This window comes from Agelaius phoeniceus, chromosome 9 (assembly GCF_051311805.1).
Source record: "Agelaius phoeniceus isolate bAgePho1 chromosome 9, bAgePho1.hap1, whole genome shotgun sequence".
In the NCBI taxonomy this organism is placed as follows: Eukaryota; Metazoa; Chordata; class Aves; order Passeriformes; family Icteridae; genus Agelaius; species Agelaius phoeniceus.
This window is the reverse complement of record NC_135273.1, coordinates 13916216-13932867: the sequence shown is the minus strand read 5'-3', so window position 1 is coordinate 13932867 and position 16652 is coordinate 13916216. Positions and strand designations below refer to the sequence as shown.

Here is a 16652-nt window from a genome sequence, read left to right as displayed (position 1 = left end):
CACCTGCAGTATCTACACACAGGTGGAAACCCTGCATAGTTTGCTTACATCATATTGAAGAATTGCTGCTCAGGATAAAAGAAAAAGCTTAGCAGGCCTCAGAAACATTTGCCTGACTTTCATTAAGCACCAAATATGAAAGCTGGGATACTGCAGATCACAAAGAAAACCACTTACACTAGACTTACCAAACTGCTCTCTTAACAACTAATTGCATATAGACAGAGCCCTGAATCTCATTTGATAAAAAGCATGCCTAGGAAAAGGAAGATCTAAGCGCCAACTGTCATCCAGATCAAGGGTTAACAAAAAAAAAAAAAGGCAGTATGTATTTTTACCATTTCCCTTTCATCACAAGTGCTCTTTCTATGAAATTAAGTACTACTGCTGCAGAGAATCACATCTATTTTAATGCTTTGATTGCTTAGCCCCCTATAGTTATTAAGTCACATTGGTTTCAAAATCCACCTCCAAATTTCTCCATGTTCAGCATACAAATTAACAAAGAGAATCTATTTTAATGCTCTGGGACGCTATACTGGCGTCAAGCCCTCCTGGCTAAGTCAGCATTACTTAAGGATAGGATACATAGTACTGAAAAGCTACATTATTATTTTTAACATCACACTGGGATTAAAAAAGAGTCTTTAGAGAAAAGACATCCATTGCAAGAACCTGGCATGTAACATACACAATGCTTGATACACATGCTGTTCACTTCTCTCTGGGATGCGACAAGTCATAGGATGTGCACAACAAAAGTCAACAAGGATTCAGAACAAAATCCAGAGAAATGGCTCAAGGTTTGCCATTCCAAAGAACTCTCTCAGACAATGTGCATTCTCCACCCCTTCTACAGCATGTATCAGCATCATAGGGTGCACCAGTGATTCTACACCTCAATAAAGGTCATACAGGCAGTGAATAGAGAGTTACACCCGACTTAGTGATGCTGAACAAACTGCAGCCAGCCTCGTATGCCACACACCTGGACAAGTAACCACAGGTGCAAGGATGCCACATCCTCTCTGGACCCACAGGACTGAGCAGGACAGTGCCAGATGCTGGCCCTGCCATCCCTGTGTGTTGGACTTTGGCCTTCACTTGATTCACAAACAAGGGAACAAACAGTACAGAGCCTCAGTGGCTTTTGCTGCCTTCCTAGGAAAATAAAGATGGAAATAACCTGTTCAGAATTAGAGGAGAAGTACTGCTAGGGAAGGTTTATGCTAAAGAATTGTAAAAAGTATTAAGACTAAGTTTTAAAGAGGAATTGAAGTATTTTATTAATAGAAATATTAAATGGAAAAGTAATCTTGAAAAGAGAAATCTGAGACAGTATATTTTTCCAAAGAGAAATGCAAAAATTCAATCAGCTGTTAGCAGTACATGGGAATGGTGGTGGAAGAGGGTTGCTAGTTGAGATTTTCAAGTTTTCAAAGGCTATCATAAAGCTAAATCCAGCAATTAAATAGCACTTTAAACCATATGCTATTTCTGTACTTCAGTAAAAAATATTTGTTCACAGTAGCTTCAAGATAATCAACATCCAAACCCCTTCTTTGTCCCAGTCAGCCTCTCCAGTACCCCCCTGACCAAGAGTAAAGGGTTTCTAAACGTATGCAAATGGTGACCATTAGAAATATGAAACCTAAAGACTGGTTTTTTATTTAACAGTATTTCACACCTTGAACTGATTAGGCAAGAGTAGTACACCACATACTTTGTGATTATTTCTAAAAAAAACTTGTTCAGCGCTACAGAACAATCACAAATCCAAAGTTACATTTAAAGTTTTCTGAACTACCAGACTTCCTGCCCCATGTCCTCATCTAAGTTGTGGTTCATGCTAGGAAATATTAACAAAAATCATGCAGTGATTTAAATCTAATTCAGCATGGTTTATCACCCAAATCATTGTTACCTCTAAAATAAACTTTCCTGTTTAGCTAACTTTGCCCTAAGTGAAATGAAGTCTAAATATACTGCAAAGCCTCTAAGACTCTTCATGCACTTATTTGAACTTGCATGTTCACAGCAATAACCTATCACTAACCCCAAGAAACAGGTAATGCAAGGATCTCTGGATAAGCACCAAATTGGCAAAACTAACAGATATTAGAGTCTTTAACTGCAACTTAAACCTGTCTCAGTTGGCAACAACTCTTATTTGGCAGGTGGGGTGAAGGTATTTGCCAAAGGTACAAGTTGAAAACACATTACACTCCAAAGGGTTAACACCAAAAGAAACTTAAAATTACCAGGAGCTAAGCACACATTTTTAGTAAAAAACTGTTTTAAAGGTCATAGTAAGTTGCTTTCTCTTACCCATTTCCCGAAGTACTAGAGCACCCTGGAGAGTGACTCAGAGAGGTGCTGCCAGCACCAGGACTCTTCTTAGTGGATAAATCAAGCACACCGTCTGTAGAGACAAAAGAATGACTTCAGTGTTTGAAGAAGCAGGATCAGCCATGCTGATCTTGTCTTCAGCTGAAAAGAAAAAGCAAATCTTCTGAGCTGAAGTAATTTTTAGCACACATTGTTTTTGGTTTATTGTATTTTTGAACAAAATAAGGCTTGGGATTTTTTTGCAATATGGTTTACGTGTGATTTCAATATAGTCTTCAGAAATCACAATAAAAATTAACAAAATTAAAAGTGCATCTGTTACAGGAGACATAGCATAACAAATTACCTACAAGTGACAGTTCTGGATACAACAGAGCCTATCACATAACTATCTTTCAGTGGTCCAGAACTGAGACAATCTCCAAGATTTGTCAATCTGAGATATTCCCCTCCTTAAAGGGAGGCTGCAAGCCAGTACTAGGATTTTTTTTCTTTTTTTATCCAAATCTCTTGTAGGAAAATTCACTGAGAATTTCATACTGGAAATTAAATTAACACACACAGAGATGTGAGATTCCTTCTCACATGGCAGCCAGCTTCATCTTTTTTTTTTTTTTAATATCTCCAAGGGGTCCCTACTGGAAAAGCTGCTGCCTTTCACCTCTATTGTGTCATTTTATTCCCTCTCTTCCATATGCCAAATTGGTTTTCCTGTTAGACTGCTTCCTCCACTCTCACTAATGGCACATCCTCAAGCTCCCCCATGCTCCCCTGCAAACCCTTATGTAAACTCTGCCTTTATAGGCACCAGAAAAAGGGAGCATGTTTCACCAGGAAAGCCTTGCTCCTGCTGCACTGAAGCAGCTGGAAATTCTAGTCATTTTAATAAGTGCAACATTGTCATTGAAGCAGCCCAGACATCTGAAGTTCCTGGAAACTTTGAAACGAGGAATTTATGAGGCAGAGATAAATGAAACCTGTTGGCAAGGTGAACTTGAGACATATGAGAGCTCCTCACTCATTCCATCTAATCAAGTGAATACCACCCAACACAAGAACAATGTAAGGCAGCTTTCAGATCGCTTAAAGTTCTCATTTGACACATGGAGAAAAAACATGATAAACAGTGAACTAGAATTAACTTACGAAAAGCTGTTCCACCCACTGCATTTGGGAACACACCATAACCCAAACTTAAGCAAGCAGATAATTAAATTTTCTTTTTGAACAACACTTATGCAGGCACAAGAGACACAGACTGGATCAAGTCTTTCATTCTTTTCAAGAGGCTGGACAGCACAGGCAGCTGCTGGAGGCACTTGCATCCATGCTTCCTCCTCAGAAGAGTCAGTATGACCTAGAAGCCCCTGAGGAGAAGCAGAGCCAACCTCACACCCCAGGGAGAAATGTACAACTAGCTGGGTACCCTTCAACCCCCTAGAACAAACTATAGCACAAAGCACCACTAGCAATCTTTCATGACAGCCTCTGAAATCTCTCATTAACAAGTTTGGCAAAATCTCTTTCCAATTACATTAAATGTAAATTGGGAAAAAAATTTACATCAGCAAACAGATTACTGTATAATTCAATATGCACATGTTCTACTCTCATAACGAGCGTTATGAACACCATACATTATCTTACAGCTTTTTCCATCACATGGTAGCTAAAGAACAGTTCGTGTTCATGCTTTTTTCTTCACCATACCATCCTCTAATTAAAAGGGAACAAACCAAAAGCAAAACTGATTCTCTCCCTCTTTCTTTCAGCAAAAAGTTTAACAACGAGAACAGTTTAACATTTATAAACATACATGCAAAACACACTCACAGAATGCATTTATAATGAAGACAGCTAGAAACAAATGCCTATCAGTACAGGTCCACATTTCAAGAGAGACACTATTCAACCTCTCACTGCAGTGTGTAACTGAAGTGCAACGACAGCTTTCAGTAAGTGCTCTAACTGCGGTATGTGTCCAGATGTCCAAGCTGCATATTACTGGACACATAAAATTAACTTCTTGACAAAAAGCTTCATAAACCAAATTTAAAAGAATAAAGGGATACCTACTTTTCTGTCACAGCTAGAAAAAGGCTTTTTTTTCAGGCAACTTTTCCATTTGCAGATGGACAGCCTACTGTGACAGAATGACTTCAAGCACTAACATTTTTCTGAAGAAGGATAAAGGGTCTAATTTTAATCAGTACAATACACTTAGGATTCAACAATTTCAGAAAAGAAAAGTTCATATACTATATCACTCACAGAATTTGCTCCTTAAAAAAAAAAAAGCATTTTTGATGGAAAGGAAGGTTTTTGAATTAAAATAAGCTCTGAAACACTGTTAGGATTTATTCAATCTGTGCTCTGCAGAACAAGTCTATTTTTAAGGTAGAAAAGAGACATTTCTTCCAAACACACAAACCTGGAAGTTTAGTGCAGTTCATGGGTATAATTTTCATAGCCTTCACAAAGCAATTTCTCACAGACTTTTTAAAGATACTCTTCTCACACCACAACCAGAAAGGAAATAAATCAGCCTTTCAGTCAAATTGTGCACTAAATCTTCAGAGAAGAGACAGCATTATGATTTTTATGACCATGTGAACTTCTCTTATGAGCAAGTGTACAGTCTATTTTGGCAGACTCTTTCTTGCATTTCCCAGTAGGAACAGCACATTCATCCTTGGAGTCTAGAGCATGTCCATCCCCTTTGCCCTTCTTCTGAAGAATGTCTCATGTCTATGGGTCTACATTCTTTCAAAAAGCCTTTTCTCTCCCAGCCACACTGAACTAGTCATTATTTAACTGTAAAACCATCTACTGCTTTTCCACTTTAAATTTTATGCAAAAGTGCAACCTTCTAATTGGTTCTGCAATAAGAATGCCATTAATGGACTGCCACAGGATGCAAGACACTGGTAAGAGTCCTACCTTGTTCACTAGGTTCTGACTGAGACTTTCTGACAGTAAGGTCCAGAGGTGAGTCTTGGTCAGCCATGAGCAGTTTGCTGAGCACAGGGTTCTGAGCAGTTGCAGCCGTGGGAGAGGAGGCGACCAGAGATGCTTTCAGCAGGCTTTGGTTCTTTGTGCTATTGGGCTGGCTGGAGTCCTGAGTAGAGCTATTTTTTGAGGTATATTCAGCAGCAAACTGTCGGATCATTCGCTGCATGATCTCACGGGCCACTAGGGGAATATTTGGGTCAGAGACCCTAGGACTGTCTGCAAATATTAGAGATTTCTTTTAAGGAAGCACTTTAAGTAAAACAGCTTTTATATTAAGTCATTGTTTATTTACCAAAACAAATCCAGGGGAAAAAAAAAAAAAAAACAAAGATAAAATAGTTTCTGTAGAAAATGTACTTTAGCCTTAGAATACCTGAATAAGAACCATTGCTAATTGTGGTACAGCCTTCCCAAAATAACACTTTGCTAAAAGAAATATACAATCTCATATTTTGTTTTAAAATATAGATATATTCTACCAGACCTTTAAGAGGTGTGGAAATGAAAAGGAGAGCTTAAGTGCCAAGTAATGGAGCTCATCCAAAAATATTGAACAGGTTACACAGTGGAAGAGTTGCATAACTTACCTGCAGCTACAGAAAGGTAAAATGGAAAATAAATTTGCAGCAGTCCCCTCTAAGTTTACTGAGAAATAAAGCCCTGTAGTTCTGATAAATTAAAATAATTTGCATGAAGATCAAATGTTCAAGTGTCTTCCTTCTCATTCTATGTATTCCTTTTGATATTTCTAACATTGCAATCAATGCAGGATCAGAAATCACCCAAAGAACTTGCATATACACAAAACCCCAAGATATGTCACATGACAAGTAATTCTATTTCTAGAGGAGCTGCTAAATCTATTAGTAACGGATGTGAAATGGAACAAGTAGGCATTGCAATTTATTTCTATGAAATAGTGTATAAATAAAAAGGTATTTGGGCATGTGGACAGCACAAAAATTTATTGACAAAAATCACTATTTTAGACCAGTAGTAATTTTTGATGAAAAAGTAAATCTGTAACTCCTAAATCCCAAAAGCTAAGTCCTGCCACTTCACTTGAAACACTGTGTTCTCTGGCCAAATCAGTTTTGTAGTTTTTAAACAAATAAACAAACCCCCCAAAAACCAAACCAACAACAACAAACACCAACCACCCACAATACTCCCAAAAAACCCCAAAGCACAGAAAACCACACCACTATTCCAGAAACGGCTCAAAAGGTTTGATTTTCTATTACCGAAGAAACGTTCAGAAAACAACTGTACAGTAGAAGACCAAATAAATCTTTAAAAGCAGCTCTCAAGAGGGAACAATAGAGAAGTGTTTACTACCTCTTTAAAAAAAATTGCCCAGGTTGAAAGGTAATCTATTGAGATTGAGCTATTAGAAGCATTAGGAAAATCTTCTGTGGGACCTTTCAGTGTTAGATTTGCCTTTTGCCACCATTTTTGTCAAAAGTACATCAATCCAACAAACCAGCTTTATGGTATGTGTAAAGGATGACTGACATGAAGGTTTGAGCAAGCTGCCTACAAATCAAAGAGCAGCACTAGCAGCCTGTTTCTTGATGAAACACCATATTGAGCTTTAAATACTTATCAGGCCTGAACTCCTTTCTGTTAAGCACAGCTTTCTACACCTAAGATCTTATACAGTCACCACGTACATTCTTACAGTAAATTTCTGTAAATCCTATAAATTTCGAGGATGTTTATGTAAATATGTAACCATTTTCTTTAAAACATCCTGTAGATTTTACTTGTTCTTAAGTATCAAATACTACAGTTTTAAGAAGACACCAAAAAATGAACCAAACCTAAATTTTGGTACATTTATAATCTCACTTGCTTCCCAAATGGTCCACAAGGACACCAGCCTGAAAAAGTGTGAGGGTTTTGTTCTGCTGTGGTGGCATTTCTTCTACTTTTCTAATCTCTTCACTATAACCTCCTGAAGGACATAGAAAGGCTCTAAGGAGGCCCAGAGGGACACAATTTGATGGCATGACCAGACAGATACCAACTGTTTGACATGTGCTTGCAGCATATACAAGTGGGGCTGGCAGGAATGCAGAGCTTTACGGCACTTGTGTTTTCTGAACGAAGAATCAGGCCCTTACTGTGCACCATGTTCATATGTTCATTTCAAAAATGTTTACATCTGAACATATTTACACATTCAGAAATAAAATATTACATATGCCTACAGCCATGCATCCTTGTAATCTGCAACTTCATAGAATCAGACCAGAATGACAACTTTCTAGCGCTGTTCAAGATAAATGCACTAATTTGGGTCAGAAAACTCTGTCTCCAAGCAGAAGGGTAGGTACCTAGCACATTAAAGGCTTCTTGCTTAATATAAAGCCTGTATGCTGAGGATTAAAGCTGTTCAGGAGTGGAAAATATGTGCTGGTGCCCATCCAGCATCGCTTGAAATCAACCACATATCTATCTTGACTCCACCTGTCCAAGTTTTTTTAGGAAAATAAAACTAAAATTAACTAAAACATAGACATTCTCTTAGAAGAGAAAATTCAGCAAAAAATATCAGCTATACATAGTCTGAAGCAGTACCTCTGAGCTTTAAAGCCTTAATAGCTTTTGTGGATTTTTATATCAAAATCTTAAAAGGGCAGTATCAAACAAATAAAGGATTTAATGATTTCATTAAACCAGAAGAAGGTCCTGTCCTGCCACAAAGTAAAGGTAACAGACAACGAAGTACTACCACTCTGCTTTCACTGGAAAAATACAAGTATTTGAAGGAAGCATTACTGGGTCAGAGTTGCCAGGGACACAAACTTCAGAGAAAGGACTAAGATTAATGGACAGTAAACCTGTTGAAGAAGTTTGCTGATCTTGTTAATTCCCTATTCATGTTCAGTACATTAATGTGTGGCCAGTGTTCAGAGAGCAGCTGCATTTTCTCTGATCTACCCGGGCTACAAAATACCCATCTCAAATGTTACTGGCAGTGAGGATGGAAAGAAGAAAAAAACTAATTGCTGGCAGGAAGCCAGGAGAGCTCAGCATCTCTAAGCAATGTAGGAACATTAGAGTTCTGCCATTCTTTGTGTCCTCTTTGGTATGACAGTGCCTTGGGATCTTATGGCAGTAGCATGAGTTAGATTTCAAGCAATCTAAATACAGGCAAGCTTGAAAATCATGCATTAAGGATTCAGAACTGACTTCCTGCCAGGCTTCTACCCCTCGCCTGTTACTCTTGCACCAAGCACAGCTTTGTCCAAGGAAGAAAAACAAGGCTATATTTTAAAAAAAAATTCTCAAAGATTCTTAGACATCTGACATGTTTCATTATCTTTTTCTGGGTATCCAGCCACAGACAGAGTATTATACCATTCATTAACAAACTGCACTATCTGCTGCTGGCTCCTCAGTGAATTTAAAAAAGCATCCTTTCCTAAAAGACACATGTCATACATAAAGATTTAAGTTTAGTGGTAAACGAATGAGGTCTTAAACAAACAATTTGAAAATGATGGAAAGGCTTTTTTTTTTTCATCACCAGAAAAAGCAATATGGAAAAAACCTGTTTTCTCTAGACTTTAGTTTTCTTAAATTCCTTCTGGATTTGAAGATAAATGGGATAAACTCAAAAGCAAAAGGAAACATTAAGCTTACAAGAAAAAAAGAAAACTTAAAAAGGAAGCCTTGGAATAAAGGCATTATCTGAACTATCAGTAGTAATGCAATAACTATCCTTCCCAACATCCTCCATATATTGCAAAAAGTATAGAAGCATCATAATGTATAGCTTGTATTTATTCATTTGAGTCATAAAAGAAAGGCTAAGATACTGTTATCTACTTAAAACACCTTTAAATATTTTGGTCACTGGAAGGAGGGGCTGAGGACTGGCTACAGCAATTTCTAATTTGTTAAACTGAAGCCTTGCATTGTCCCCCAGCAGATAGGTTGGAATTACTGATTTGGCAGATTTTCTCACACATGGGTTAGACTGATAAGTGCGATGTACTTTCATTCAGGATGCATTTGGAAGCAACCTCTGGATTAATGTTTCTCAGATTTGTAGAAAACAGTGAAATGAGCTCTGTGCCTTCCTTAAGAGCAGTTTAAGCAACAACTCTCCAGAAAATATTTAGGTGATTTTCTAGCACTGAGCATGTTCTTGGCATATTCTACAGCAATTCTTTTGTTGACCACATTTTGAATTCTTCATATATTCCCCTTAGCACTATTCCAATAATATTTTATACTCTAGATTGTTGGGAATAGGGTAGGTAATCATTACCAATAGTGAAAAGACTGATGACCTTTAAGAAAAACTGCATTAGTACATATCCCATCAAAATAAAATTATTAAAGAAAAAAAAAAAAAGAATACACATTACCCACCTACAACCACCACTGCCACTTGACCTTTCTTCCAAACAGCCCACCCACCTAAACACTGGCTATGGGAAACAGTTCTGCGGGGTAAGAACTGAGTCATCTCTCCAAAAGTGAAAACATCAGGGATCTCATGGAGAGATTTGGTTTAGGGTTAAACAGTTTTATGCTCCCTAGGCATCAATACTCTCTTCCAATGTCCCAAGCCCACACTGTTATGTTGCTACATTACTTCAGAGTCAATTTTTATCCTTGATAAATATATATAAAGAAGATAACTGAAAAATACTGAACATTCCACTTGAACATCAGATCTTTGATACCTACATTGCATGCAAAAAGATCACAAGAGAGACCATTTCCCGCATCCTCCTCCCCCATTAAAACCAACCTTTTCTGTAAAAGACTGCATTGAGGAACTCTTCCGCTTGCCTTTCAAAACGAATGATTTTTGCTTGCTCTTGTCTAAGCAGAGCTTCTTGTCCAGCTTCCGAGGCTGGCTCATCCAGACTGACTAAGTGTTCCTGCAAAGATATTTAATATTTGTAAGATCTTCCAGACTCCAAAATTAATGACGTTCCCTAGGCACTCAATATTTTACTAAATTCAAAACATTTTAAGGTACTCAGCACACTTGAATTTATTTAAATCAAACCTTGTTTTTTTGGCTGCATCAGAACATTGTACTTTGTCCTGTTTTCTTGTTGTAAATTGGACTGGTTTGAAGGTCAACCAGAGGGAGAAATTAACCCTACACAAATACCTTGCAAGTGATTTCCACATGGAGCTACAATTTAATAGGAAAGTTACATTAAAGGCAATAGTACAGAAACACTGGCTTAAACTGACAAAGAGTTTTGGCACCCTCTTGGTCAGGGTGGTGGTGGCAGTCTGATTAAATGGTGCTTGCAGTCCCATTGAAATGATGCATGTGGACTTGTCAAAGCAGTGGTCCTGTGGAAGGTCTGCTCCTTCCCCAGGGGTCCAGTGGTGGTTCCCCCAAGTCCCCAGACCTTGAGATCATACAACACCCTCAAATCCAGGCAGGAACAGTTCAGTACCTACCCCAGGACAGGGAATTTTACAATGGAATGATGGAATCCTATGAAACACAGGATGTTTTGGGGAGTCCTTGACAGCACATTAGCAGAGATGACCATCCTTAGGCTGGGTGTAACAAAGAGAACACTACACCCAACTCATAGGTGGGGTATGCAGCTGATACAAAGGACCCATCACTAACAGTTCATCACAAGGTGATGGAAGTGGTGGTAGAATACATATTTTGGTGGCACCTTGTATTGTAACATTATTCACCCCGTATTCTACACCATCTACATCATATCCAAATTAATAACCTTCTTTAACTCTACTTTATATATATATACATACATGCACACAATGAAACATTACACACATTTCTTGTTTAAAATTTGGTGTGTTGAGGTACCCAACAAGTTTCCCCATCTTTCTGCATTACCCACTAAGTATAACCAGGTCCTTGAGCAATAACAATTCCATGGATGGATTTGCCATTGCCTGAGGTAGGATTAATCCAAACTATCTGTCCTAACATACCTCTTATGTGTACCACAGGGACTTTATCTCCTTCTACCATGTGCAAGGACTGGGCAGGATCAGCTTGATTGATGGAGTTTTGGCTGTTGGTGACCAGGTGGCCTTTGCTAAAGGCAGCTCTCAGTTTTTGATGGTCCCCCTGCCCAATGCTTTCAGGGTGGTTTTTAATAGTCCATTGCACCATCCACCTTCCCAGGAGGTGGTTCATTATAAGGAATACAGTACACCTACTCAATGCCATGTTCCCTAGCCCAGGGTTTTATAAGTTTGTTCTTGAAACAAGTCCCATTGTCAAACTCAATTCTTTCCGGGGTGCCATGTCTCCACGGGACTTGCTTTTCCAGGCTGAAGATGGTGTTCTGGGCAGTGGTGTGAGGCACAGGGTAGGTCTTCAGCCATCCAGTAGTTGGTCCCACCACAGTCAGCACATAGCACTTGCCTTGGCAGGTTTGGGGAAGGGTGATGTAGTAAATTTGCCATCCTTCCTTGTACCTATATTTTGACTACTGTCTACCATACCATAAGAGGCTTCATCCACTTGGCTTGCTTGATTGCAGCACACTTCTCACAGTCATCCATGAGAGATACTGTCTATGTTTAAGTCCACAGGAGTGGTCACAGGCCCATTGTTATGCCCCTGATGACTGGAGGCATCAAGGGCCTAACAAGCTAGAAGTAATTCTCCTTTGTGCTACCAGTCCAGATCTACCTGAGATACTTGAATCTTGGCAGCAAAATTCACCTGCATGTTGTTACTTCATTAGCCTGACTTTTGGGTACACATACATTGATGTGACAGACCTTCAGAGTCAGCTTCTCTACCCAGGCAGCAATGTCTTGCCAGATCTCAGCAGCCCAGATGGGTTTCCCTCTGCGCTGTCATTTGGCCTTTATCCACCAATCCAGCCATCCCCACAGAGCATTAGCTACCATCCACAAGTCAGTGTAGAGTCTCGGCCACTTCTCTCATTCAGCAATATTCAAAGCCAGCTGGATGGCTTTAACCTCTGCAAGTTGACTTGATCTGCCTTGTCCCGTGGTAGCTGCTGCAGCTTTCTGTGTGGGGGTCCTCAGAGCAGCTTTCCATTTTTGGTTTGTTTCTACAATTGGGCAGGAACCCTTGGTGAAGAGGGGATTATCACTTTTCACTCTCTGGTAGTTGGTTATTTCGTGGGGCCTCCTCAGCACATGTCACCTGCTCCTCTTCTTCTTCAGAAGATAGTCCAAAACTCTCACCCTCAGGCCATCTTGTTATGATTTCCAGAATCTCAGTGAGATTAGGATTTCCCACCTAGGTTCCCTGTGTGATCAGCATGATCCAGTTGCTCCACATGGCATCAGTGGCATGATGTGTAGAAGGAACCTTCCCTTTGAAGACCCAGCCCAGCACTGGTAGTGAGGTTGACAGAAGCAGCTGTGCTTCAGTGCCAATCACTTCTGAGGTGACTTGAACCCCTTTGTAGGCTGCAAGAATCTCTTCCTCAGCTGGGGTACAGCTGGCCTCAGACCCTTTGTATCCCCAACTCCAGAATCCCAACAGTCATCCTCGGGTCTCCTCAGGTCTCTGTAAGAGGCTCCAGGAAGGATCATTTCCCCCGGCCACAGTGTAGAGCACATTTTTTACTTCCTGCCCTGTCCTGACTGACCAAAGGGCTACTGCATGGGAATTGCCTGTTTAATTCAAAAGCTTGTTCAGAGCCCCACCGGAAATATTTTTTCTTTTGTGTCATGAGACTGAGGGGGCTTACAACTGTATTGTACTCTGGGATATGCATCCTCCAAAAGCCCACAGCACCTAGGAAGGCCTACATTTCTTTCTTGTTGGTTGGTGGAGACATAGATGTTATTTTGTTAATCACTTCTATTGAAACCTGGCAATGTCTATCTTGCCACTTTACTTGAAACTTGATTTCTTGAGCAGGTCCCTCAACCTTACTTCATTTAGTGGCAAGCTTTCAGGACAATCTGGATTATCTTCTCTCCTTTCTCGAAGACTTCCCCAGCTGTGTTCCTCCCTATGATGGTGTCATTGATGTACTGCAGATATTCTGGAGCCCTACCCTTTTCCAGTGCAGTGTGGATCAGTCCATGGCAGACGGTGGAACTCTGCTTCCACCCCTGGGGCAGTCAATTCCGAGTATATTGCACACCCTTACAGGTGAAAGCAAACTGGTGCTTGCAGTCTGCTGCCAAAGAAACAGAGAAAAATCATAGGCAATGTCAATGGTTGCATGCCACTTTACTGCCTTGGATTTCAGCTCGTACTGAAGCTGCAACACGGTTGGCACAGCAGCACTCAGTGGTGGCAGGATTTAATTCAGGCCAAGGTAATCCACCGTCAGGCTCCATTCTCTACTGGACTTATGCACAAGCCACAGAGGGCTGTTAAAGGGTGAATGAGTCTTGCTGACCACCCCTTAGCTCTCCAGTTCAGGACTCATCTTACAGATGGGAGAGTCTCAGTCGCTGCGATATTGCCGATGGTGCACTGTTGCTGTGGTGATTGGTACCTGCTGTTACAGCAGAGGGGCTGTCTGAGAGACCAGGCAAGGTATTCAGTTGTCTGATTTGCTCTGTCTCTAGAGCAGCTATCCTAAAAGCCCAGCAATGTCATTTTGAGTATTGAGATAGTCTATGCTGAGGATGCATGGGGCCTCTGAACCAGTCACAATGGGATGTTTCTGCTACTCCTTCCCAGTCAAGCTCACTTCAGCATCCAATAGAGTCAGCTGCTAGGATCCCCCTGTCACCTCAAAAATAGAAATAGATTCCACTCCCACATACCTCGATGACATCAGGGTACATTGAGCACTGGTGTCAACCAAAGCCATAAACCTTTATGGGTCAGACATGCCAAGCCACTGGATCCACACAGTCCAATAGATCCAACTGTCCCCCTGCCCTACCTGGCTAAAGGCATGGGCCCCTCTAAATCCCGGTCATTGTACACATTGCTCTCCTCCTATAAATATGACCTTGAGGTTCCCTCAAGAGAGTTGGTAATATCATCATTCCTTTACCACCTGGAGCTTTGTCTAAGAGAGACCGAAGCAGCGTTGACTCTAGATGACCTTCTTGCGGTTGTTGCTCCTCCTTTCACTTCATGTACCTGGGTGGCTAAGGAAGAGGTACACCCCACTTCTTCATGTCTTCTCCATGGTCCTGAAGGAAAAAACAGAGGTTACCTCATGGAGCATATCCTCTCTCCTTGGCTGGGGGACATCTGGTCCAAATGACAGAGACTCTTCTTGGTTCTGGCAAGATGCGGTAAATTCCTTCCTTAAGCTCCTTCCTCAGTTTCTGGTGACCTTCTTCAATTTTGTCTTCCAAGCTCCAGACATGCCCAGCCAGCTTTGTTTCCACATATGAGATGTGGGTGCATAACAGGGCAGTGACAGCACCCTTGTAAATTCTAAAGTTTGTTGACCAATGCATCCACCTTGTCCTCTCCTTCCTTCCATTGCAGTGTTGCTATGTAGTGGGAATATATTTCTGGTCTGAGCCATGTGAATTTCAACCACATTTGTGATGTGCACTGGACACCATCTGGGCTCTTAGGGAATCTCTCATCTTCCGGAAAAAATATCTCCAGCACAGCTAATTCCCTTAGGCATTGGATAGCTTATTCCATTGTGCTCCAGATTCCTTTTTGCACGTGGATGTCCCCTTTACAAAGGTACCTAGTCCTTTTACTTGCTAGTAGCCACTGCCAGAAGCTAAGAGTTTCCAGGGTTTCCCTGATGCCCTGGTCAATGACCACAACCTGGGACAGCAATCCCAGCCTCACATCCTTTCAGAATGGTGTCACTGGCTGCAGCGTCCCAGATGTGCAGCAGCCAGCTCAGAAAGGACTCGTTTACCTGGCAGGTGAACTCGCTCCGCAGCTCACACAACTCACCCAGGGATAGAGACCGAGTGACGATCTCCAGCTCTGTCTCTTCCACCTGGGTACAAAGGTCCTGCTGTCCCCTCATCAGTCCCTATGCTGACCAATTTGCTCTTCAATTTCTTTTTCTTGAACAGAGGCAACTGCTACTGACTTAGGCTGTCATGGCTCAGTGACAGCTTGTTTAGACACGGTGCCTGCTGATTGGCTTCTTTTTTCCTCCTCCTCCTGAATATGCTTGGACTACACCAAGCTTGGTCCTGACTCCAAGCATGGCGTAGAATACATACACAGCGCAGGCCATACAGAGAAGACAGAGCAAAACTAACAAGATTATGCCATCCTTGACATCCAGACAGAACTCAGTATTTTCAAAAACTGCTGTGTTGGGCCTGAAAAGCTGGAAGAAACCATTCTCTACTCTTCCCATTATTGGCTGGGTGAGATTATTAACAAGGCCTCGTAACCAGCAGTCCAGACCAGGACAGGAGAACAAAACTGAATATATAATCTAAATGAGGTTCACTGCCTCTGATATTATCATGCAGTAGACATAAAGAACTAACAAAGCAATTTTCATAGCAATCCTTGGTCTCAAAAGGAGTATCACAACTGGCAGAAAAATATGGAGAGCAAGGTACAACATCCATGCAAACATGTCAAGCATCATGGTGAATAGGCAGTTTCTGTAATACAATGCAAAACTGCAATTCTGATGTCTCTCAGGATGCTGCATGTTGGTTGTCAAAATATGTGCTGGTTTGAAGGTCAACCAGAGGGAGAAATTAACCCTACACAAATACCTTGCAAGTGATTTCCACATGGAGCTACAATTTAATAGGAAAGTTACATTAAAGGCAATAGTACAGAAACACTGGCTTAAACTGACAAAGAGTTTTGGCACCCTCTTGGTCAGGGTGGTGGTGGCAGTCTGATTAAATGGTGCTTGCAGTCCCATTGAAATGATGCATGTGGACTTGTCAAAGCAGTGGTCCTGTGGAAGGTCTGCTCCTTCCCCAGGGGTCCAGTGGTGGTTCCCCCAAGTCCCCAGACCTTGAGATCATACAACACCCTCAAATCCAGGCAGGAACAGTTCAGTACCTACCCCAGGACAGGGAATTTTACAATGGAATGATGGAATCCTATGAAACACAGGATGTTTTGGGGAGTCCTTGACAGCACATTAGCAGAGATGACCATCCTTAGGCTGGGTGTAACAAAGAGAACACTACACCCAACTCATAGGTGGGGTATGCAGCTGATACAAAGGACCCATCACTAACAGTTCATCACAAGGTGATGGAAGTGGTGGTAAAATACATACTTTGGTGACACCTTACACTACAACCCAAGACATAAATGATGATGATCTTACACAAACGTAAGATTTGATAACAATACAGAAAATAAGAGTCCATTATAAAGAAGAAAAGCATTTGGCTGCAAA

General features: G+C 40.9%; 1 protein-coding gene across 8 annotated transcripts in view; it reads right to left on the bottom strand.

Annotated features, from left to right (window-relative positions):
• Positions 1 to 16652, bottom strand: part of LCOR (ligand dependent nuclear receptor corepressor) — a 90027-nt gene that overhangs the window by 35128 nt on the left and 38247 nt on the right. For 4 of the 8 annotated variants that reach the window (XM_077182981.1, XM_054637626.2, XM_077182984.1 and 1 more), the window contains 3 exons: positions 10133 to 10265; positions 5290 to 5577; positions 2329 to 2422 (listed from right to left, as the gene is read on the bottom strand). The exons of the other annotated variants lie outside the window; for them this stretch is intronic. In XM_077182981.1, the coding sequence (XP_077039096.1) occupies positions 2329 to 2422; positions 5290 to 5577; positions 10133 to 10265 (515 nt within the window). The remainder of the gene's footprint in view (positions 1 to 2328; positions 2423 to 5289; positions 5578 to 10132; positions 10266 to 16652) is intronic. 8 annotated transcript variants of the gene reach the window in all.